Source organism: Salvelinus namaycush, chromosome 22 (assembly GCF_016432855.1).
Source record: "Salvelinus namaycush isolate Seneca chromosome 22, SaNama_1.0, whole genome shotgun sequence".
NCBI classification, from domain to species: domain Eukaryota; kingdom Metazoa; phylum Chordata; class Actinopteri; order Salmoniformes; family Salmonidae; genus Salvelinus; species Salvelinus namaycush.
The window spans coordinates 34376269-34399920 of record NC_052328.1 but is presented as its reverse complement, the minus strand read 5'-3'; the positions used below and the strand labels follow the sequence as shown (position 1 = coordinate 34399920).

The 23652-nt window shown below is 48.4% G+C and overlaps 1 protein-coding gene across 1 annotated transcript; it reads right to left on the bottom strand.

Annotated features, from left to right (window-relative positions):
• Positions 1–4051: 4051 nt before the first annotated feature.
• LOC120017969 (fumarate hydratase, mitochondrial-like) lies at positions 4052–20144 on the bottom strand. Its single transcript, XM_038960929.1, has 7 exons — positions 19976–20144; positions 16453–16581; positions 16000–16110; positions 13661–13837; positions 12633–12815; positions 6151–6316; positions 4052–4274 (listed from the first exon to the last, which is right to left on the bottom strand). Exons 1-7 carry the CDS (start codon positions 20093–20095, stop codon positions 4063–4065), a joined length of 1098 nt encoding a protein of 365 aa, XP_038816857.1. The 5' UTR covers positions 20096–20144; the 3' UTR covers positions 4052–4062.
• Between the last annotated feature and the right edge of the window lie 3508 nt (positions 20145–23652).

The following is a 23652-nucleotide window of genomic DNA, read 5'->3' as shown; positions in this document are numbered from 1 at the left end:
TGTTCTGTAATCAGTCCGATCCCTTCATGTCAAGGCCGTCTTCAGTAGAAACTGTTCTGTAATCAGTCCATCAGTACGATCCCTTCATGTCAAGGCTGTCTTCAGTAGAAACTGTTCTGTAATCAGTCCATCAGTACGATCCCTTCATGTCAAGGCTGTCTTCAGTAGAAACTGTTCTGTAATCAGTCCATCAGTCCGATCCCTTCATGTCAAGGCTGTCTTCAGTAGAAACTGTTCTGTAATCAGTCCATCAGTACGATCCCTTCATGTCAAGGCTGTCTTCAGTAGAAACTGTTCTGTAATCAGTCCATCAGTACGATCCCTTCATGTCAAGGCTGTCTTCAGTAGAAACTGTTCTGTAATCAGTCCATCAGTCCGATCCCTTCATGTCAAGGCTGTCTTCAGTAGAAACTGTTCTGTAATCAGTCCATCAGTACGATCCCTTCATGTCAAGGCTGTCTTCAGTAGAAACTGTTCTGTAATCAGTACGATCCCTTCATGTCAAGGCTGTCTTCAGTAGAAACTGTTCTGTAATCAGTCCATCAGTACGATCCCTTCATGTCAAGGCTGTCTTCAGTAGAAACTGTTCTGTAATCAGTCCATCAGTACGATCCCTTCATGTCAAGGCTGTCTTCAGTAGAAACTGTTCTGTAATCAGTCCATCAGTACGATCCCTTCATGTCAAGGCTGTCTTCAGTAGAAACTGTTCTGTAATCAGTACGATCCCTTCATGTCAAGGCCGTCTTCAGTAGAAACTGTTCTGTAATCAGTCCGATCCCTTCATGTCAAGGCTGTCTTCAGTAGAAACTGTTCTGTAATCAGTCCATCAGTACGATCCCTTCATGTCAAGGCCGTCTTCAGTAGAAACTGTTCTGTAATCAGTCCGATCCCTTCATGTCAAGGCCGTCTTCAGTAGAAACTGTTCTGTAATCAGTCCGATCCCTTCATGTCAAGGCCGTCTTCAGTAGAAACTGTTCTGTAATCAGTCCATCAGTACGATCCCTTCATGTTAAGAGCGTAGGATCCTTACCCTTTGAAATCCTCCAGAAGTATTTGTCAACATGTTATTGTGAGGTTGTCAGAATAAAGGCAGGTTGTGGGTAGCTAGAGAGGTAGTCTGAATAAAGGCAGGTTGTGGGTAGCCAGATAGTATAAAGACCATCTCCTGCTGAAGTAGAGGTCAAGGAGGGGGAAGAAAAGGCCTGGACAAAAATACGTCTTGAAACCTGACCCACCCTAAATGTGGATGATTTCTGACAGCTGGGAGTTAGGTGGGGTCATGTAGCTCTGTTATAACAGTTAGGTGGGGTCATGTAGCTCTGTTATAACAGTTAGGTGGGGTCATGCAGCTCTGTTATAACAGTTAGGTGGGGTCATGCAGCTCTGTTATAACAGTTAGGTGGGGTCATGCAGCTCTGGTATAACAGTTAGGTGGGGTCATGTAGCTCTGTTATAACAGTTAGGTGGGGTCATGTAGCTCTGTTATAACAGTTAGGTGGGGTCATGTAGCTCTGTTATAACAGTTAGGTGGGGTCATGTAGCTCTGTTATAACAGTTAGGTGGGGTCATGTAGCTCTGTTATAACAGTTAGGTGGGGTCATGCAGCTCTGTTATAACAGCTAGGTGGGGTCATGCAGCTCTGTTATAACAGTTAGGTGGGGTCATGTAGCTCTGTTATAACAGTTAGGTGGGGTCATGTAGCTCTGTTATAACAGTTAGGTGGGGTCATGCAGCTCTGTTATAACAGTTAGGTGGGGTCATGCAGCTCTGTTATAACAGTTAGGTGGGGTCATGCAGCTCTGTGCCACTTAGCTAATGCCGGACCACTGGGACATATAGTAGGTCATATGATTGAGTATAGTCTGGCCCAGGAGTGTGAAGGTGAACGGAAAGGCTCTGGAGCAACGAACCGCCCTTGCTGTCTCTGCCTGGCCGGTTCCCCTCTCTCCACTGGGATTCTCTGCCTCTAACCCTATTACAGGGGCTGAGTCACTGGCTTACTGGTGCTCTTTCATGCTGTCACTTGAGTGGGTTGAGTTACTGTCGTGATCTTCCTGTCTGGGTTGGCGCCCCCCCTTGGTTTGTGCTGTGGTGGAGATCTTTGTGGGCTATACTCGGCCTTGTCTCAGGATTGTAAGTTGGTGGTTGAAGATTTCCCTCTAGTGGTGCGGGGGCTGTGCTTTGGCAAAGTGGGTGGGGTTATATCCTTCCTGTTTGGCCCTGTCCGGGGGTATCATCGGATGGGGCCACAGTGTCTCCTGACCCCTCCTGTCTCAGCCTCCAGTATTTATGCTGCAGTAGTTTATGTGTCGGGGGGCTAGGGTCAGTTGGTTATATCTGGAGTACTTCTCCTGTCTTATCCAGTGTCCTGTGTGAATTTAAGTATGCTCTCTCTAATTCTCTCCTTTTCTCTTTCTTTCTTTCTCTCGGAGGACCTGAGCCCTAGGACCATACGTCAGGACTACCGGGCATGATGACTCCTTGCTGTCCCCAGTCCACCTGGCCTTGCTGCTGTTCCAGTTTCAACTGTTCTGCCTGCGGTTATGGAACCCCTACCTGTCCCAGACCTGCTGTTTTCAACTCTTAATGATCGGCTATGAAAAGCCAACTGACATTTATTCCTGATTATTATTTGACCATGCTTGTCATTTATGAACATTTTGAACATCTTGGCCATGTTCTGTTATAATCTCCACCCGGCACAGCCAGAAGAGGACTGGCCACCCCTCATAGCCTGGTTCCTCTCTAGGTTTCTTCCTAGGTTCTGGCCTTTCTAGGGAGTTTTTCCAAGCCACCGTGCTTCTACACCTGCATTGCTTGCTGTTTGGGGTTTTAGGCTGGGTTTCTGTACAGCACTTCGAGATATTAGCTGATGTACGAAGGGCTATATAAAATAAACTTGATATAGATAGAACACAATAACTTGGGCACTATGCCATCTAAGGCATGTCCAAATACTGTTCACTCTTTCAGAGATCTCCTTCACTCTTTTCCTACTTTAATAATGTCTCCTTAATAATGTTTACATATCCCGCATTACTCATCTCATATGTATATACAGTATTCTATTCTACTGTATCTTATTCTATGTATTACTCATCTCATATATATATACTGTATTCTATTCTACTGTATCTTAGTCTATGCATTACTCATCTCATATGTATATACTGTATTCTATTCTACTGTATCTTAGTCTATGTATTACTCATCTCATATGTATATACTGTATTCTATCCTATTCTACTGTATCTTAGTCTATGTATTACTCATCTCATATGTATATACTGTATTCTATCCTATTCTACTGTATCTTAGTCTATGTATTACTCATCTCATATGAATATACTGTATTCTATCCTATTCTACTGTATCTTAGTCTATGTATTACTCATCTCATATGTATATACTGTATTCTATCCTATTCTACTGTATCTTAGTCTATGTATTACTCATCTCATATGTATATACTGTATTCTATACTATTCTACTGTATCTTAGTCTATGTATTACTCATCTCATATGTATATACTGTATTCTATCCTACTGTATCTTAGTCTATGCATTACTCATCTCATATGTATATACTGTATTCTATCCTATTCTACTGTATCTTAGTCTATGTATTACTCATCTCATATGTATATACTGTATTCTATACTATTCTACTGTATCTTAGTCTATACATTACTCATCTCATATGTATATACTGTATTCTATACTATTCTACTGTATCTTAGTCTATGCCGCTATGACATTGCTCATCCATATATTTATATATTCTTAATTCCTACTTTGTGTGTATTGGGTATATGTTGTGGAAATGTTAGATTACATGTTTGATAATTGCTGCACTGTCGGAGCTAGAAACACAAGCATTTCGCTACACCCGCAATAACATCTGCTAAACACGTGTTGATTTGACAGTGAACTATATCGTGTTATGCTTGACAACAACGGTGAAAACCAGACCCCGGAAACTCACCAGGCATGATGCTGCTACCAGGCTCGTTCTCAGGCAGACAGAGTTCTCCCAGGCCAGAGCGGGGCCCGGACCGTAACTTACTCACCAGGCATGATGCTGCTACCAGGCTCGTTCTCAGGCAGACAGAGTTCTCCCAGGCCAGAGCGGGGCCCGGACCCCAGGAAGCGGATATCGTTGGCGATCTTCATCATACTGACGGCCACCGTGTTCAACGCTCCGCTCAGCTCCACCAGAGCATCGTGGGCCGCCAGAGCCTCAAATTTGTTGGGAGCCGTCACGAAAGGCAGACCTGGAGACAGGATATGACATCATGTAGACAGGTCTTGATAACATTAGAAACAATTCAAGCTTGACAGTGTATGTAATGTATGACTCATGATAACAGCTGGGAGGGTGAACTGTAGCCATAATACCACACTGTAAACCCTCTGACAGAACCAAGTGACTTGGTGTACAGAGAAAACAGGAGAGGACCTAGTACAGAGCCCTGAGGGACACCAGTGGTGAGACATTAAAGAGGACCCAGTACAGAGCCCTGGGGGACACCAGTGGTGAGACATTAAAGAGGACCTAGTGCAGAGCCCTGGGAGACACCAGTGGTGAGACATTAAAGAGGACCTAGTACAGAGCCCTGAGGGACACCAGTAGTGATACATTAAAGAGGACCCAGTACAGAGCCCTGGGGGACACCAGTAGTGAGACATTAAAGAGGACCTAGTACAGAGCCCTGAGGGACACCAGTGGTGAGACATTAAAGAGGACCTAGTGCAGAGCCCTGGGGGACACCAGTGGTGAGACATTAAAGAGGACCTAGTGCAGAGCCCTGGGGGACACCAGTGGTGAGACATTAAAGAGGACCTAGTGCAGAGCCCTGGGGGACACCAGTGGTGAGACATTAAAGAGGACCTAGTGCAGAGCCCTGAGGGACACCAGTGGTGAGACATTAAAGAGGACCTAGTGCAGAGCCCTGAGGGACACCAGTGGTGAGACATTAAAGAGGACCTAGTGCAGAGCCCTGGGGGACACCAGTGGTGAGACATTAAAGAGGACCTAGTACAGAGCCCTGAGGGACACCAGTGGTGAGACATTAAAGAGGACCTAGTGCAGAGCCCTGGCGGACACCAGTAGTGATACATTAAAGAGGACCTAGTACAGAGCCCTGAGGGACACCAGTGGTGAGACATTAAAGAGGACCTAGTGCAGAGCCCTGGCGGACACCAGTAGTGATACATTAAAGAGGACCTAGTACAGAGCCCTGAGGGACACCAGTGGTGAGACATTAAAGAGGACCTAGTGCAGAGCCCTGGGGGACACCAGTAGTGAGACATTAAAGAGGACCTAGTGCAGAGCCCTGAGGGACACCAGTGGTGAGACATTAAAGAGGACCTAGTGCAGAGCCCTGGGGGACACCAGTGGTGAGACATTAAAGAGGACCTAGTGCAGAGCCCTGAGGGACACCAGTGGTGAGACATTAAAGAGGACCTAGTGCAGAGCCCTGAGGGACACCAGTGGTGAGACATTAAAGAGGACCTAGTGCAGAGCCCTGGGGGACACCAGTGGTGAGACATTAAAGAGGACCTAGTACAGAGCCCTGAGGGACACCAGTGGTGAGACATTAAAGAGGACCTAGTGCAGAGCCCTGGCGGACACCAGTAGTGATACATTAAAGAGGACCTAGTACAGAGCCCTGAGGGACACCAGTGGTGAGACATTAAAGAGGACCTAGTGCAGAGCCCTGGCGGACACCAGTAGTGATACATTAAAGAGGACCTAGTACAGAGCCCTGAGGGACACCAGTGGTGAGACATTAAAGAGGACCTAGTGCAGAGCCCTGGGGGACACCAGTAGTGAGACATTAAAGAGGACCTAGTGCAGAGCCCTGAGGGACACCAGTGGTGAGACATTAAAGAGGACCTAGTACAGAGCCCTGAGGGACACCAGTGGTGAGACATTAAAGAGGACCTAGTGCAGAGCCCTGGGGGACACCAGTGGTGAGACATTAAAGAGGACCTAGTGCAGAGCCCTGGGGGACACCAGTGGTGAGACATTAAAGAGGACCTAGTGCAGAGCCCTGGGGGACACCAGTAGTGAGAAAACATGGACCATACATGACCATGATAACCATTATGAAATGTGTGTGTGTGTGTGTGTGTAGCCTCCTGTACCTGTGAGAGACGCGACAGTAGCTGCTACTTTCTCAGCGAAGCCGATGCGTGTGTTGAGGCCTGTGCCCACGGCAGTACCTCCCGCTGCCAGCTCATATATTCTGGGCATGGCCGTCTTCACTCGCACAATACTGTACTTTACCTGCTGCACGTACCCACCGAACTCCTGTAAAACGCAGAGAAACAGGACAGTTAGTTGCCTGGTAGAAATACATTTTAAAACGTCTCATTAGGATAGTTTGACATCTAGCAGACTGGTATGTTACTTGTGTTGCACGTACAGGACACCGAAACATCTGCGCTTTTCCAATACAACACGAAAAACGGGTCGGTACAATTTTATTTTGTAACTTTCGTTTCTTCTATCAAAAATGTGTCTCACGTTTGTAAACCAAGTTAAATGCTTTGAAATTAATTAAATTTGTCCAAGTTTATCATAAAACCATCAACAGTTATTCGTATTCCCTGCAACTTTCTCAAGAGGCAACGGCAAGGGAATGCCCGTCTGCCGGTAGCTGGAAAGGCGATAATGAGGCGATAATGCTAATGACAACCGTCTGCCGGTAGCTGGAAAGGCGATAATGCTAATGACAACCGTCTGCCGGTAGCTGGAAAGGCTAATGAGGCGATAATGCTAATGACAACCGTCTGCCGGTAGCTGGAAAGGCTAATGAGGCGATAATGCTAATGACAACTGTCTGCAGGTAGCTGGAAAGGCTAATGAGGCGATAATGCTAATGAAAACCGTCTGCCGGTAGCTGGAAAGGCTAATGAGGCGATAATGCTAATGACAACCGTCTGCCGGTAGCTGGAAAGGCTAATGAGGCGATAATGCTAATGACAACCGTCTGCTGGTAGCTGGAAAGGCTAATGAGGCGATAATGCTAATGACAACCGTCTGCTGGTAGCTGGAAAGGCTAATGAGGCGATAATGCTAATGACAACCGTCTGCTGGTAGCTGGAAAGGCTAATGAGGCGATAATGCTAATGACAACCGTCTGCTGGTAGCTGGAAAGGCTAATGAGGCGATAATGCTAATGACAACCGTCTGCCGGTAGCTGGAAAGGCTAATGAGGCGATAATGCATCATGATTATTTACATCAATCCAGTGGCCATTTGTTTTGTTAAGCTAAATACAGTGTGACAGAGCGAGAAGCTGCTTTCTCTGCCATGGTATCATTTCTGGTATCGAGTGCGTGTGTGTACTGTACCTGTCCCAGAGACAACGGCACAGCGTCCTGTGTGTGTGTACTGTACCTGTCCCAGAGACAACGGCACAGCGTCCTGTGTGTGTGTGTGTACTGTACCTGTCCCAGAGACAACGGTACAGCGACCTGTGTGTGTGTACTGTACCTGTCCCAGAGACAACGGCACAGCGTCCTGTGTGTGTGTGTGTACTGTACCTGTCCCAGAGACAACGGTACAGCGACCTGTGTGTGTGTACTGTACCTGTCCCAGAGACAACGGTACAGCGACCTGTGTGTGTGTACTGTACCTGTCCCAGAGTCAACGGTACAGCGTCCTGTGTGTGTACTGTACCTGTCCCAGAGACAACGGTACAGCGTCCTGTGTGTGTGTACTGTACCTGTCCCAGAGACAACGGTACAGCGTCCTGTGTGTGTGTACTGTACCTGTCCCAGAGACAACGGTACAGCGTCCTGTGTGTGTGTACTGTACCTGTCCCAGAGACAACGGTACAGCGTCCTGTGTGTGTGTGTACTGTACCTGTCCCAGAGACAACGGTACAGCGTCCTGTGTGTGTGTACTGTACCTGTCCCAGAGACAACGGTACAGCGTCCTGTGTGTGTGTACTGTACCTGTCCCAGAGACAACGGCACAGCGTCCTGTGTGTGTACTGTACCTGTCCCAGAGACAACGGCACAGCGTCCTGTGTGTGTGTGTCCTGTACCTGTCCCAGAGACAACGGCACAGCGTCCTGTGTGTGTGTGTCCTGTACCTGTCCCAGAGACAACGGCACAGCGTCCTGTGTGTGTGTGTCCTGTACCTGTCCCAGAGACAACGGCACAGCGTCCTGTGTGTGTGTGTCCTGTACCTGTCCCAGAGACAACGGCACAGCGTCCTGTGTGTGTGTGTCCTGTACCTGTCCCAGAGACAACGGCACAGCGTCCTGTGTGTGTGTGTCCTGTACCTGTCCCAGAGACAACGGCACAGCGTCCTGTGTGTGTGTACTGTACCTGTCCCAGAGACAACGGTACAGCGTCCTGTGTGTGTGTACTGTACCTGTCCCAGAGACAACGGTACAGCGTCCTGTGTGTGTGTACTGTACCTGTCCCAGAGACAACGGCACAGCGTCCTGTGTGTGTGTGTGTACTGTACCTGTCCCAGAGACAACGCTACAGCGTCCTGTGTGTGTGTGTGTGTGTACTGTACCTGTCCCAGAGACAACGGCACAGCGTCCTGTGTGTGTGTGTACTGTACCTGTCCCAGAGACAACGGCACAGCGTCCTGTGTGTGTGTGTGTACTGTACCTGTCCCAGAGACAACGGCACAGCGTCCTGTGTGTGTGTGTGTACTGTACCTGTCCCAGAGACAACGGTACAGCGTCCTGTGTGTGTGTACTGTACCTGTCCCAGAGACAACGGTACAGCGTCCTGTGTGTGTGTCCTGTACCTGTCCCAGAGACAACGGTACAGCGTCCTGTGTGTGTGTCCTGTACCTGTCCCAGAGACAACGGTACAGCGTCCTGTGTGTGTGTCCTGTACCTGTCCCAGAGACAACGGTACAGCGTCCTGTGTGTGTGTGTACTGTACCTGTCCCAGAGACAACGGTACAGCGTCCTGTGTGTGTGTACTGTACCTGTCCCAGAGACAACGGCACAGCGTCCTGTGTGTGTGTACTGTACCTGTCCCAGAGACAACGGTACAGCGTCCTGTGTGTGTGTGTGTACTGTACCTGTCCCAGAGACAACGGCACAGCGTCCTGTGTGTGTGTGTGTGTGTACTGTACCTGTCCCAGAGACAACGGTACAGCGTCCTGTGTGTGTGTACTGTACCTGTCCCAGAGACAACGGTACAGCGTCCTGTGTGTGTGTACTGTACCTGTCCCAGAGACAACGGTACAGCGTCCTGTGTGTGTGTGTGTACTGTACCTGTCCCAGAGACAACGGTACAGCGTCCTGTGTGTGTGTACTGTACCTGTCCCAGAGACAACGGTACAGCGTCCTGTGTGTGTGTACTGTACCTGTCCCAGAGACAACGGTACAGCGTCCTGTGTGTGTGTACTGTACCTGTCCCAGAGACAACGGTACAGCGTCCTGTGTGTGTGTACTGTACCTGTCCCAGAGACAACGGCACAGCGTCCTGTGTGTGTGTACTGTACCTGTCCCAGAGACAACGGTACAGCGTCCTGTGTGTGTACTGTACCTGTCCCAGAGACAACGGTACAGCGTCCTGTGTGTGTGTCCTGTACCTGTCCCAGAGACAACGGTACAGCGTCCTGTGTGTGTGTCCTGTACCTGTCCCAGAGACAACGGTACAGCGTCCTGTGTGTGTGTCCTGTACCTGTCCCAGAGACAACGGTACAGCGTCCTGTGTGTGTGTGTACTGTACCTGTCCCAGAGACAACGGTACAGCGTCCTGTGTGTGTGTACTGTACCTGTCCCAGAGACAACGGCACAGCGTCCTGTGTGTGTGTACTGTACCTGTCCCAGAGACAACGGTACAGCGTCCTGTGTGTGTGTGTGTGTACTGTACCTGTCCCAGAGACAACGGCACAGCGTCCTGTGTGTGTGTGTACTGTACCTGTCCCAGAGACAACGGTACAGCGTCCTGTGTGTGTGTACTGTACCTGTCCCAGAGACAACGGTACAGCGTCCTGTGTGTGTGTGTGTGTGTACTGTACCTGTCCCAGAGACAACGGTACAGCGTCCTGTGTGTGTGTACTGTACCTGTCCCAGAGACAACGGCACAGCGTCCTGTGTGTGTGTACTGTACCTGTCCCAGAGACAACGGTACAGCGTCCTGTGTGTGTACTGTACCTGTCCCAGAGACAACGGCACAGCGTCCTGTGTGTGTGTGTACTGTACCTGTCCCAGAGACAACGGTACAGCGTCCTGTGTGTGTGTACTGTACCTGTCCCAGAGACAACGGTACAGCGTCCTGTGTGTGTGTGTACTGTACCTGTCCCAGAGACAACGGTACAGCGTCCTGTGTGTGTGTGTACTGTACCTGTCCCAGAGACAACGGTACAGCGTCCTGTGTGTGTACTGTACCTGTCCCAGAGACAACGGTACAGCGTCCTGTGTGTGTACTGTACCTGTCCCAGAGACAACGGTACAGCGTCCTGTGTGTGTACTGTACCTGTCCCAGAGACAACGGTACAGCGTCCTGTGTGTGTGTGTACTGTACCTGTCCCAGAGACAACGGTACAGCGTCCTGTGTGTGTGTGTACTGTACCTGTCCCAGAGACAACGGTACAGCGTCCTGTGTGTGTGTACTGTACCTGTCCCAGAGACAACGGTACAGCGTCCTGTGTGTGTGTACTGTACCTGTCCCAGAGACAACGGTACAGCGTCCTGTGTGTGTGTACTGTACCTGTCCCAGAGACAACGGTACAGCGTCCTGTGTGTGTGTACTGTACCTGTCCCAGAGACAACGGCACAGCGTCCTGTGTGTGTGTACTGTACCTGTCCCAGAGACACCGGTACAGCGTCCTGTGTGTGTGTCCTGTACCTGTCCCAGAGACAACGGTACAGCGTCCTGTGTGTGTGTCCTGTACCTGTCCCAGAGACAACGGTACAGCGTCCTGTGTGTGTACTGTACCTGTCCCAGAGACAACGGTACAGCGTCCTGTGTGTGTGTACTGTACCTGTCCCAGAGACAACGGTACAGCGTCCTGTGTGTGTGTACTGTACCTGTCCCAGAGACAACGGTACAGCGTCCTGTGTGTGTGTCCTGTACCTGTCCCAGAGACAACGGTACAGCGTCCTGTGTGTGTGTCCTGTACCTGTCCCAGAGACAACGGTACAGCGTCCTGTGTGTGTGTCCTGTACCTGTCCCAGAGACAACGGTACAGCGTCCTGTGTGTGTGTACTGTACCTGTCCCAGAGACAACGGTACAGCGTCCTGTGTGTGTGTACTGTACCTGTCCCAGAGACAACGGTACAGCGTCCTGTGTGTGTGTACTGTACCTGTCCCAGAGACAACGGTACAGCGTCCTGTGTGTGTGTGTACTGTACCTGTCCCAGAGACAACGGCACAGCGTCCTGTGTGTGTACTGTACCTGTCCCAGAGACAACGGTACAGCGTCCTGTGTGTGTGTACTGTACCTGTCCCAGAGACAACGGTACAGCGTCCTGTGTGTGTGTACTGTACCTGTCCCAGAGACAACGGCACAGCGTCCTGTGTGTGTGTCCTGTACCTGTCCCAGAGACAACGGCACAGCGTCCTGTGTGTGTGTACTGTACCTGTCCCAGAGACAACGGTACAGCGTCCTGTGTGTGTACTGTACCTGTCCCAGAGACAACGGTACAGCGTCCTGTGTGTGTGTACTGTACCTGTCCCAGAGACAACGGTACAGCGTCCTGTGTGTGTGTACTGTACCTGTCCCAGAGACAACGGTACAGCGTCCTGTGTGTGTGTCCTGTACCTGTCCCAGAGACAACGGTACAGCGTCCTGTGTGTGTGTACTGTACCTGTCCCAGAGACAACGGTACAGCGTCCTGTGTGTGTACTGTACCTGTCCCAGAGACAACGGTACAGCGTCCTGTGTGTGTGTGTACTGTACCTGTCCCAGAGACAACGGTACAGCGTCCTGTGTGTGTGTGTACTGTACCTGTCCGAGACAACGGCACAGCGTCCTGTGTGTGTACTGTACCTGTCCCAGAGACAACGGTACAGCGTCCTGTGTGTGTGTACTGTACCTGTCCCAGAGACAACGGTACAGCGTCCTGTGTGTGTGTACTGTACCTGTCCCAGAGACAACGGTACAGCGTCCTGTGTGTGTGTCCTGTACCTGTCCCAGAGACAACGGTACAGCGTCCTGTGTGTGTGTACTGTACCTGTCCCAGAGACAACGGTACAGCGTCCTGTGTGTGTGTACTGTACCTGTCCCAGAGACAACGGTACAGCGTCCTGTGTGTGTGTACTGTACCTGTCCCAGAGACAACGGCACAGCGTCCTGTGTGTGTACTGTACCTGTCCCAGAGACAACGGTACAGCGTCCTGTGTGTGTGTACTGTACCTGTCCCAGAGACAACGGTACAGCGTCCTGTGTGTGTGTACTGTACCTGTCCCAGAGACAACGGTACAGCGTCCTGTGTGTGTGTACTGTACCTGTCCCAGAGACAACGGTACAGCGTCCTGTGTGTGTGTCCTGTACCTGTCCCAGAGACAACGGTACAGCGTCCTGTGTGTGTGTGTCCTGTACCTGTCCCAGAGACAACGGCACAGCGTCCTGTGTGTGTGTGTACTGTACCTGTCCCAGAGACAACGGTACAGCATCCTGTGTGTGTGTACTGTACCTGTCCCAGAGACAACGGCACAGCATCCTGTGTGTGTGTGCGTCCGATCTTGATGATGTCTTTAAACTCCACAGCCTTGGAGTGCAGGGCGTCGTGGAGGTGTTGTAGACCGGGCAGCAGAACCTCGTGGACCTCTTTGGCTGCTGCGATGTGCATGGCTGTGGGGAACGTATCGTTGGAGCTCTGCAAGACCCAAATACTTACATTAAATACAGATTGATTGATATTTAAAAACTCTTTACCTGAGCTTATCAGATACCAATAAATCAAAACATTTAACTAAACGCTGCCGTCCGTTACCCTTCTGAGGGCAAACGCTGCCGTCCGTTACCCTTCTGAGGGGAAATGCTGCCGTCTGTTACCCTTCTGAGGGCAAACGCTGCCGTCCGTTACCCTTCTGGGGGCAAAGAGAGGTCTGGTACCCTTCTGGGGGCAAAGAGAGGTCTGTTACCCTTCTGGGGGCAAAGAGAGGTCTGTTACCCTTCTGAGGGCAAACGCTGCCGTCCGTTACCCTTCTGAGGACAAAGAGAGGTCTGTTACCCTTCTGAGGGCAAACGCTGCCGTCCGTTACCCTTCTGAGGGCAAAGAGAGGTCTGTTACCCTTCTGAGGGCAAACGCTGCCGTCCGTTACCCTTCTGAGGACAAAGAGAGGTCTGTTACCCTTCTGAGGGCAAACGCTGCCGTCCGTTACCCTTCTGAGGGCAGACGCTGCCGTCCGTTACCCTTCTGAGGGCAAACGCTGCCGTCCGTTACCCTTCTGAGGGCAAACGCTGCCGTCCGTTACCCTTCTGAGGGCAAACGCTGCCGTCCGTTACCCTTCTGAGGGCAAACGCTGCCGTCCGTTACCCTTCTGAGGGCAAACGCTGCCGTCCGTTACCCTTCTGAGGGCAAACGCTGCCGTCCGTTACCCTTCTCAGGGTCCAAATAAAACACTGTCACTTGCTACTTCTATCTTGGTGAAAAACTGTTTATTTCCTTCTTCAACATTTTGTATGAAATGAGAAAGTGTTTCTGAATGGTTAGCCTACCTGGCTTTTGTTGACGTGGTCGTTGGGGTGAACAGGGTCCTTGCTCCCCAGCTTCCCTCCGAGGATCTCGATGGCCCTGTTGCTGATCACCTCGTTAACGTTCATGTTGGACTGAGTTCCTGACCCGGTCTGCCACACCACCAGAGGGAAGTGGTCATCCAGCTTACCAGCTGCCACCTGGTAAAGGAACAGGTACATCAGAACAGAGAGGTCAACATGCCTTAGTCTGGTCCAAGGAACACAGACACCAGACCAGAGAGGTCAACAAGTCTTAGTCTGGTCCAAGGAACATGGACATCAGACCAGAGAGGTCAACATGCCTTAGTCTGGTCCAAGGAACATGGACATCAGACCAGAGAGGTCAACATGCCTTAGTCTGGTCCAAGGAACACGGACACCAGATTGAGAGGTCAACATGCCTTAGTCTGGTCCAAGGAACATGGACATCAGACCAGAGAGGTCAACATGCCTTAGTCTGGTCCAAGGAACATGGACATCAGACCAGAGAGGTCAACATGCCTTAGTCTGGTCCAAGGAACACGGACATCAGACCAGAGAGGTCAACATGCCTTAGTCTGGTCCAACATCTGTTTGTGCCATCTCTAACTCCTATTGTCATTGCGGCGCCATGTTTGGGACCATCTGGGACGAGGCTAAGACTGGCTATAATGTTACATTTAGGTAATTACATTGTTCAGTATTGTACCAAGACCAGTACCAAGGCCGGTACCAAGGCCAAGGCCGGTACCAAGTACCACCTGAGCAGTACCAAGGCCAAGACCGGTACCAAGTACCACCTGAGCAGTATCAAGGCATTAAATCAGTAGAATGAGGGCACCATGGCTAAATGTAACTAGTAGGTCTAATGTAGCTAGCGAATAGCTTGATCCCAGATCTGTTTGTGCCGTCTTGCCAACAACACAAACAGGCCTGGCACCAGGCTAGGTAGCAAGGTGTAAGTGCTCTGCTTTTTGCTCAGTACCGTATCAAAAGCTATAGCTATCCTCTACAGCAGTGTAGCCTAATGTTAGAAGTAGACAGGTACCCAGGCTGACCTGTCTACTCTGTCACAACGCTGACAGTCATGCAACCCTCTCTCGCTCCTGTAGTGGTGTCGCTGTTCACCCTGTATTAGGCACCTCATCAGCAGCCTGCACGATGGCATCAGCCAGCTTCGGGTCCAGTCCGTAGTCCTTGTTGACCTCTACAGCAGTGTAGCCTAATGTTAGAAGTAGACAGGTACCCAGGCTGACCTGTCTACTCTGTCACAACGCTGACAGTCATGCAACCCTCGCTCGCTCCTGTAGTGGTGTCGCTGTTCACCCTGTATTAGGCACCTCATCAGCAGCCTGCACGATGGCATCAGCCAGCTTCGGGTCCAGTCCGTAGTCCTTGTTGACCTCTACAGCAGTGTAGCCTAATGTTAGAAGTAGACAGGTACCCAGGCTGACCTGTCTACTCTGTCACAACGCTGACAGTCATGCAACCCTCTCTCTCTCGCTCCTGTAGTGGTGTCGCTGTTCACCCTGTATTAGGCACCTCATCAGCAGCCTGCACGATGGCATTAGCCAGCTTCGGGTCCAGTCCGTAGTCCTTGTTGACCTCTACAGCAGTGTAGCCTAATGTTAGAAGTAGACAGGTACCCAGGCTGACCTGTCTACTCTGTCACAACGCTGACAGTCATGCAACCCTCTCTCTCTCTCTCCTGTAGTGGTGTCGCTGTTCACCCTGTATTAGGCACCTCATCAGCAGCCTGCACGATGGCATCAGCCAGCTTCGGGTCCAGTCCGTAGTCCTTGTTGACCTCTACAGCAGTGTAGCCTAATGTTAGAAGTAGACAGGTACCCAGGCTGACCTGTCTACTCTGTCACAACGCTGACAGTCATGCAACCCTCTCTCTCTCCTGTAGTGGTGTCGCTGTTCACCCTGTATTAGGCACCTCATCAGCAGCCTGCACGATGGCATCAGCCAGCTTCGGGTCCAGTCCGTAGTCCTTGTTGACCTCTACAGCAGTGTAGCCTAATGTTAGAAGTAGACAGGTACCCAGGCTGACCTGTCTACTCTGTCACAACGCTGACAGTCATGCAACCCTCTCTCTCTCTCTCCTGTAGTGGTGTCGCTGTTCACCCTGTATTAGGCACCTCATCAGCAGCCTGCACGATGGCATCAGCCAGCTTCGGGTCCAGTCCGTAGTCCTTGTTGACCTCTACAGCAGTGTAGCCTAATGTTAGAAGTAGACAGGTACCCAGGCTGACCTGTCTACTCTGTCACAACGCTGACAGTCATGCAACCCTCTCTCGCTCCTGTAGTGGTGTCGCTGTTCACCCTGTATTAGGCACCTCATCAGCAGCCTGCACGATGGCATCAGCCAGCTTCGGGTCCAGTCCGTAGTCCTTGTTGACCTCTGCAGCAGCCCTCTTCAGAATGCCAAAGGCTTTGATCACCTGGATCTGTTGGGACAGAAAGCAGTAGTGAGGACGTGTGGAGCTACGATGGTTTTACTGTTACACAGGGATGCACTGGATACAGGAAGTAACCTTTAGTCTGATCTGAATCTGGGAAAATAGGACAGAAATCTACAGCCATGTCTCAGGGCAAGCTACAATGATTCTCTAAGACGTGGTGGGACTGGTGTCCTACAGCCACAGGAACCCACAGCCATGTCTCAGGACAAGCTACAATGATTCTCTAAGACATGGTGGGACTGGTGTCCTACAGCCACAGGAACCCACAGCCGTGTCTCAGGGCAAGCTACAACTTGACAGATGAAGTAACATTTAGTCTGAACTTACTGGCATTCTCTCCGACGGTCCTCCGATCTTGAAGTTCATGGTGGACCTGACAGTCTGAGCCCCATAATACTTGTCAACTGGCACCTTCAGCTCTCCAAAGGTGTCTGCCTCAATTCTGTACTCTGAAGACTGAACAACAACATGGACACAGTCAAATAGCAAAGATGAAAAGTTAGTCGGGGTTACCTGACGGCGGCTAGCTACACGGTTACTTGACGGCGGCTAGCTACACGGTTACTTGACGGCGGCTAGCTACACGGTTACCTGACGGCGGCTAGCTACACGGTTACCTGACGGCGGCTAGCTACACGGTTACCTGACGGCGGCTAGCTACACGGTTACCTGACGGCGGCTAGCTACACGGTTACCTGACGGCGGCTAGCTACACGGTTACCTGACGGCGGCTAGCTACACGGTTACCTGACGGCGGCTAGCTACACGGTTACTTGACGGCGGCTAGCTACACGGTTACTTGACGGCGGCTAGCTACACGGTTACTTGACGGCGGCTAGCTACATGGTTACTTGACGGTGGCTAGTGTAACGGATGTGAAATGGCTAGCTAGTTAGCGGTGGCGCGAGCTAGCAGCCTTTCAGTCGGTTACGTCACTTGCTCTGAAACCTAGAAGTAGTGGTTCCCCTTGCTCTGCAAGGGCCGTGGCTTTTGTGGAGCGATGGGTAACGATGCTTCGTGGGTGACTGTTGTTGATGTGTGCAGAGGGTCCCTGGTTTGCGCAAGGGTCGGGGCGAGGGGATTCCATAAAGTTATACTGTTACACTAGCTACATGGTTACTTGGTTAGAGAGGAATAATCTAAAAAAAAAAAAGTAGCTAGCTAGCTATTGACTTGCTTTGTTGACATTTGAGAGCTAACCTCTTCCAAGACTGAACAACAAAACGGCTGTTTCTCAGGCTGACCTATCAGGTGTTCAGATACATAACTCCTCGCTAATTGTATAGGTAAAAACATAATTACGCAGCCATTTCCACAGTGCTCTGTGCCAGCGGTAGTGTTGGTATGCAGTTTGCCAAGTACCTCGACTCCTCCACGGAGTTGAGAGTGGACCGTTTTTTAAATGAACCTCTAGGGCTGTGGCGGTCATGAAATGATGGCAGCAAAAGGACGCCGGTCTAACAGTAATTTATCGTTAAATAACATGTTTAGCATCTCCAGGCCTCCAACATACAAGCCGCCGATGCGCGCCTTTGGAACATCTACAGTTTAAAATAGATTTATTACACTATTTAATATATGTAACGGATGTGAAATGGCTAGCTAGTTAGCGGTGGGGCGCGCTAATAGCCTTTCAATCGGTGACGTCACTTGCTCTGAGACCTTGAAGTAGTGGTTCCCCTTGCTCTGACTCATACTTGAGTAAAATTAAAAGATATCTTAAAAGAAAATGACTCGCCCCGTAAAATACTACTTGAGTAAAAGTATAAAACTATTTGATTTTAAAATGTACTTAAGTATCAAAAGTAAAAAATCATTTTAAATTCCTTATATTAAAGCAAAAGACACAATTTTCTTATTTTATTTTAATTTTTTTGTACAATTTTCCTGTCCTGCTCATCATTCAAAATGTACTTTTGGGTGTCAGGCTAGCTACACAGTTACTTGACGGCGGCTAGCTACACGGTTACTTGACGGCGGCTAGCTACATGGTTACTTGACGGCGGCTAGTGTAACGGATGTGAAATGGCTAGCTAGTTAGCGGTGGCGCGAGCTAGCAGCCTTTCAGTCGGTTACGTCACTTGCTCTGAAACCTAGAAGTAGTGGAGTAAAAATTACGGAGGAATTAAGGAGTAAAAATTACATTCTTTTATATAGGAATGTAGTGGAGGAAAATGAAAAGCTGTCAAATATAAATAAAGTAAAGTACAGATACTAAAAAAACTACTTAAGTAGTACTTTCAATTATTTTTTACCTAAGTACTTTACACCACTGAGCTGATGTAACGGATGTGAAATGGCTAGCTAGTTAGCGGTGGTGCGCGCTAATAGCCTTTCAGTCGGTGACGCCACTTGCTCTGAGACCTTGAAGTAGTGGTTCCCCTTGCTCTGCAAGGGCCGCGGCTTTTGTGGAGCGATGGGTAACGATGCTTCGTGGGTGACTGTTGTTGATGTGTGCAGAGGGTCCCTGGTTCGCGCCCGGGTCTGGGCGAGGGGACGGATTAAAGTTAAACTGTTACACATAGGGTAACCAGTCCATCCACTATGCATAATAAAAGTTCATACTCAAAGGCGATTACTCGAATTTATTTAATTTTGGAGTATAGGCAATTATGTACCAAAGACATCTTAAATCCGTTTGGTTTTATGTTTTTCTGCACTTGGTAATATGTGGTAGGCTATGTATTGTATAACGGCACAATCGTTTTTCCTTTCGGCTTGGCCTCATAAGCCTATGGATAAGCATAAGCTCTAATATGTTTATGGTTGTTTTGAATGAATCATCACAGTCCCCAAGTCCAGACTATGGGAGGCGCACAGTACTACATAGACCCATGGCTACATGGAACTCTATTCCACATCAAGTAACTAACAAAAGCTGTAAATTCTGATTTAAGAAACAGATTTTAAAAAATACACATTATTGAACAGTGAGGACTTTAGAGAGTCACACACACATACATACAACACACACGCAGACCTGGATTGTGATGTAGTAGAGTAGTGGCCGAAGGGCACACAATGTATTGTGAAATCTGTTGTAAATTATATTTTAATGTTTAAAAAATGGTATTATAATGTATATTACTGCCTTCATTTTCGCTGGACCACAGGAAGAGTAACGGCTGCCTTGTATGTTGAAATTCAACAGTCTGTGGTGTGACTGTTCACCAAAAGTGAGCCTACATGTTAGAGACGAGAGAGGAGTCTTCCACTCTCGGATTCCTAGGGGCTACTTTTACCCCTAACGTTACCTACTTTCACCAACTACCTCGTACCCCTCTGCACATCGACTCGCTAAGTTACTCCTTGTATAGCCGCGTTATTGCTATTTTAACTATTTGCTTTTTTTATTTAGGACATTTTTCTTACGTTTGCACTCTGTATTGTTGGGAAAGGGCTCGTAAATAAGCATTCCACGGTAAAGTCTACACCTGCTGTATTCGGCGCATGTGACAAATACAATTTGATTTGAACTCCGTGTGAACTTGGCAAGTAAGTTATGCAGTGAAAGTTAGCCAGTTAGCACTCTTGTTAGCTAGCAGATAGTTGTAAACTGACTTTGACCTTCTGCTAGCTTGACAAGATAACATTAGCCAACTGACAAACTAGCTTGCTTGCTACCAGAATATTGCTGTGAATACTTGTTTCTTGTTTGAAAGACTATCTGCGGTTGTCCTAAAAACAGCATTACTACATTCGTGTAAAGCTAGACAGCAAGATGGCTAACTATTCATTCATTTTAGCTAATACCGCTAACTAGCCAGTTAGCTTGGCTAACTAATAAGGTCATTTGCGGGCCTGCGATGGGCTAACAACTGACTCCAATCTCCGAAAAGACCAAACGTACCATTCTGGAGGATGTGAAGATGACTCCTGCTGCAGGACTGTGCTTTGTGTTGGCTAGGTTCCTCTGCAACGCCTGGAGTTGGCCGTTAAATCGCTGGACGTTTCTCAAAGAGCGATACATTGCGCTAACTCAGCTGTCACTTCAGACCAGGGAGCAGAGCGGAACTAAAATGAGCCAACCACAAGCCTGTGTTAGGGGGCGGAAACATATATTTGTAACATTTCTTGTGCATGTGGGGGGGAGATCATTTAAAACAGCACACCGAATCAAAAGCAGTATACAATGTTATACTACATTTGACTGTCTTCGTGCCGTTGAAACATGTGACGTTGTTTGATATTACAGTATTTGTCATTACATTTTAGGCCTTTTGGTTTGTCAAAACTAGTGTTGGTTAATTGCAAATGTGTAAAGAATCATGTAGCCTGTATAGCCGCTAGTGGGCGCTATTTACATATTTTTTGACGGAGTTTAACGTCAAAAGACAGGTAAATAGCGGACACTAGCGGCTTTCCAGGCTAGAAATCATGTAATGTTGAGTCCTAAAATGCTATCTCTAATAACTGATAGGCACAGAGGGATACCAATTTAATTGTCTAAACTTGAATTTATCCTATGGGGATTTTTAGGCTAAGTTGTTTTTAAGCCTTTGTGTGTTTGTTTGTTGGTAAAAAGAGCTTGAGCAGAGTCCCTACAACAGTTTTTCGGAGTTGTCACAAGTCCTGATTTTACTTGGGCAGGAAAATAAAAGTAAGGCATGTAATCCATCAGAAATTGTTTAATGGAATTATAGACAACATAAAATACTGTCAGTAAAAGTGTGCCTCACTTCTGTCATCATGAAGTGCTTTGAGAGGCTCGTTAAGGATCATATCTTACCTGACACCCTAGACCCACTTCAGTTTGCTTACCGCCCCAATAGATCCACGGACCATGCAATCGCCATTGCATTGTACACTGCCCAAACCCATCTGGACAAAAGGAATACCTATGTAAGAATGCTGTTCATTGACTACAGCTCAGCATTCAACACCATAGTACCCTTCAAGCTCATCATTAAGCTCGGGGCTCTGGGTCTGCACCTCGCCATGTGCAATTGGGTCCTGGACTTCCTGACGGGCCGCCCCCCAGGAAACAACACCACTATGCTGATCCTCAACACAGGCGCCCCACAAGAGTGTGTGCCCAGCCCTGTCCTGTACTCCCTGTTCACTCATGACTGCATGGCCACGCACGCCTCCAACTCAATCATCAAGTTTGCAGACAACACAACAGTAGTAGGCCTGATTACCAACAATGACGAGACAGCCTACAGGGAGAAGGTGAGGGCCTTGGCGGAGTGGTGCCAGGAAAATAACCTCTCCCTCAACATCAACAAAATTAAGGAGCTGATCGTGGACTTCAGGAGACAGCAGAGGGAGCACGCCCCTATTCACATCGATTGGACCGCAGTGGAGAAGGTGAAAAGCTTCAAGAGGAACTTGACAATCTGGAATGGTCCACCCACACAGACAGTGTGGTGAAGAAGGCGCGACAGCGCCTCTTCAACCTCAGGAGGCTGAAGAAATGAGTCTTGGCCCCTAAGACCCTCACTTTTACAGATGCACAATTGAGAGCGTCCTGTCGGGCTGTATCACCGCCTGGTACGGCAACTGCACCACCCGCAACCGCAGGGCTCTCCAGAGGGTGGTGTGGTCTGCACAACGCATCACCGGGGGCAAACTACCTGCCCTCCAGGACACCTACACCACCCGATGTCACAGGAAGGCCAAAAAGATCATCAAGCTGGGACAGAGAGACTGGAAAAACAGCTTTTATCTCAAGGCCATCAGACTGTTAAATAGCCATCACTAGCCGCCTACCACCCGCTTACTCAACCCTGCACCTTAGAGGCTGCTGCCCTATGTTCAGTTGAAGTCGGAAGTTTACATAGACTTAGGTTGGAGTCATTAAAACTCGTTTTTCAACCACTCCACAAATTTCTTGTTAACAAACTATAGTTTTGGCAAGTCGGTTAGGACATCTACTTTGTGCATGACACAAGTAACATTTCCAACAATTGTTTACAGACAGATTATTTCACTTATAATTCACTGTATCACAATTCCAGTGAGTCAGAAGTTTACATACATTAAGATGACTGTGCCTTTAAACAGCTTGGAAAATTCCAGAAAATGATGTCATGGCTTTAGAAGCTTCAGATAGGCTAATTGACGTCATTTGAGTCAATTGGAGGTGTACCTGTGGATGTATTTCAAGGCCTACCTTCAATCTCAGTGCCTCTTTGCTTGACATCATGGGAAAATCAAAAAGAAATCAGCCAAGACCTCAGAAAAATTATTGTAGACCTCCACAAGTCTGGTTCATCCTTGGAAGCAATTTCCAAATGCCTGAAGGTACCACGTTCATCTGTACAAACAATAGTACGCAAGTATAAACACCATGGGACCACGCAGTCGTCATACCGCTCAGGAAGGAGACGCGTTCTGTCTCCTAGAGATGAACATACTTTGGTGCGAAAAGTGCAAATCAATCCCAGAACAACAGCAAAGTACCTTGTGAAGATGCTGGAGGAAACAGGTACAAAAGTATCTATATCCACAGTAGAACGAGTCCTATATCGACATAACCTGAAAGGCCACTCAGCAAGGAAGAAGCCACTGCTCCAAAACCGCCATAAAAAAAGCCAGATTACGGTTTGTACATGGGGACAATGATCGTACTTTTTGGAGAAATGTCCTCTGGTCTGATGAAACAAAATAGAACTGTTTGGCCATAATGACCATCGTTATGTTAGGAGGAAAAAGGGGGAGGCTTGCCAGCCGAAGAACACCATCCCAACCGTGAAACACGGGGGTGGCAGCATCATGCTGTGGGTGTGCTTTGCTGCAGGAGGGACTGGTACACTTCACAAAATAGATGGCATCATGAGGCAGTAAAATGATGTGGATATACTGAAGCAACATCTCAAGACATCAGTCAGGAAGTTAAAGCTTGGTCGCAAATGGGTCTTCCAAATGGACAATGAACCCAAGCATACTTCCAAAGTTGTGGCGAAATGGCTTAAGGACAACAAAGTCAAGGTATTGGAGTGGCCATCACAAAGCACTGACCTCAATCCCATAGAACATTTTTGGGCAGAACTGAAAAACTGTGCGTGAGCAAGGAGGCCTACAAACCTGACTCAGTTACACCAGCTCTGTCAGGAGGAATGGGCTAAAATTCACCCAACTTATTGTGGGAAGCATGTGGAAGGCTACCCGAAACGTTTGACCAAAGTTAAACAATTTAAAGGCAATGCTACCAAATACTAATTGAGTGTATGTAAACTTCTGACCCACTGGGAATGTGATGAAAGAAATAAAAGCCAAAATAAATCATTCTCTCTACTATTATTCTGACATTTCACATTCTTAAAATAAAGTGGTGATCCTAACTGACCTAAGACAGGGAATTTTTACTTGGATTAAATGTCAGGAATTGTGAAAAACTGAGTTTAAATGTATTTGGCTAAGGTGTATGTAAACTTCCAACTTCAACTGTACATAGACATGGGAATCACTGGTCACTTCAATAATGGATTACTAGTCACGTTATTAATGTTTACATACTATTTTACTCATCTCATATGTATATACTGTATTCTATTCTACTGTATTTTATGCCACTCCGACATT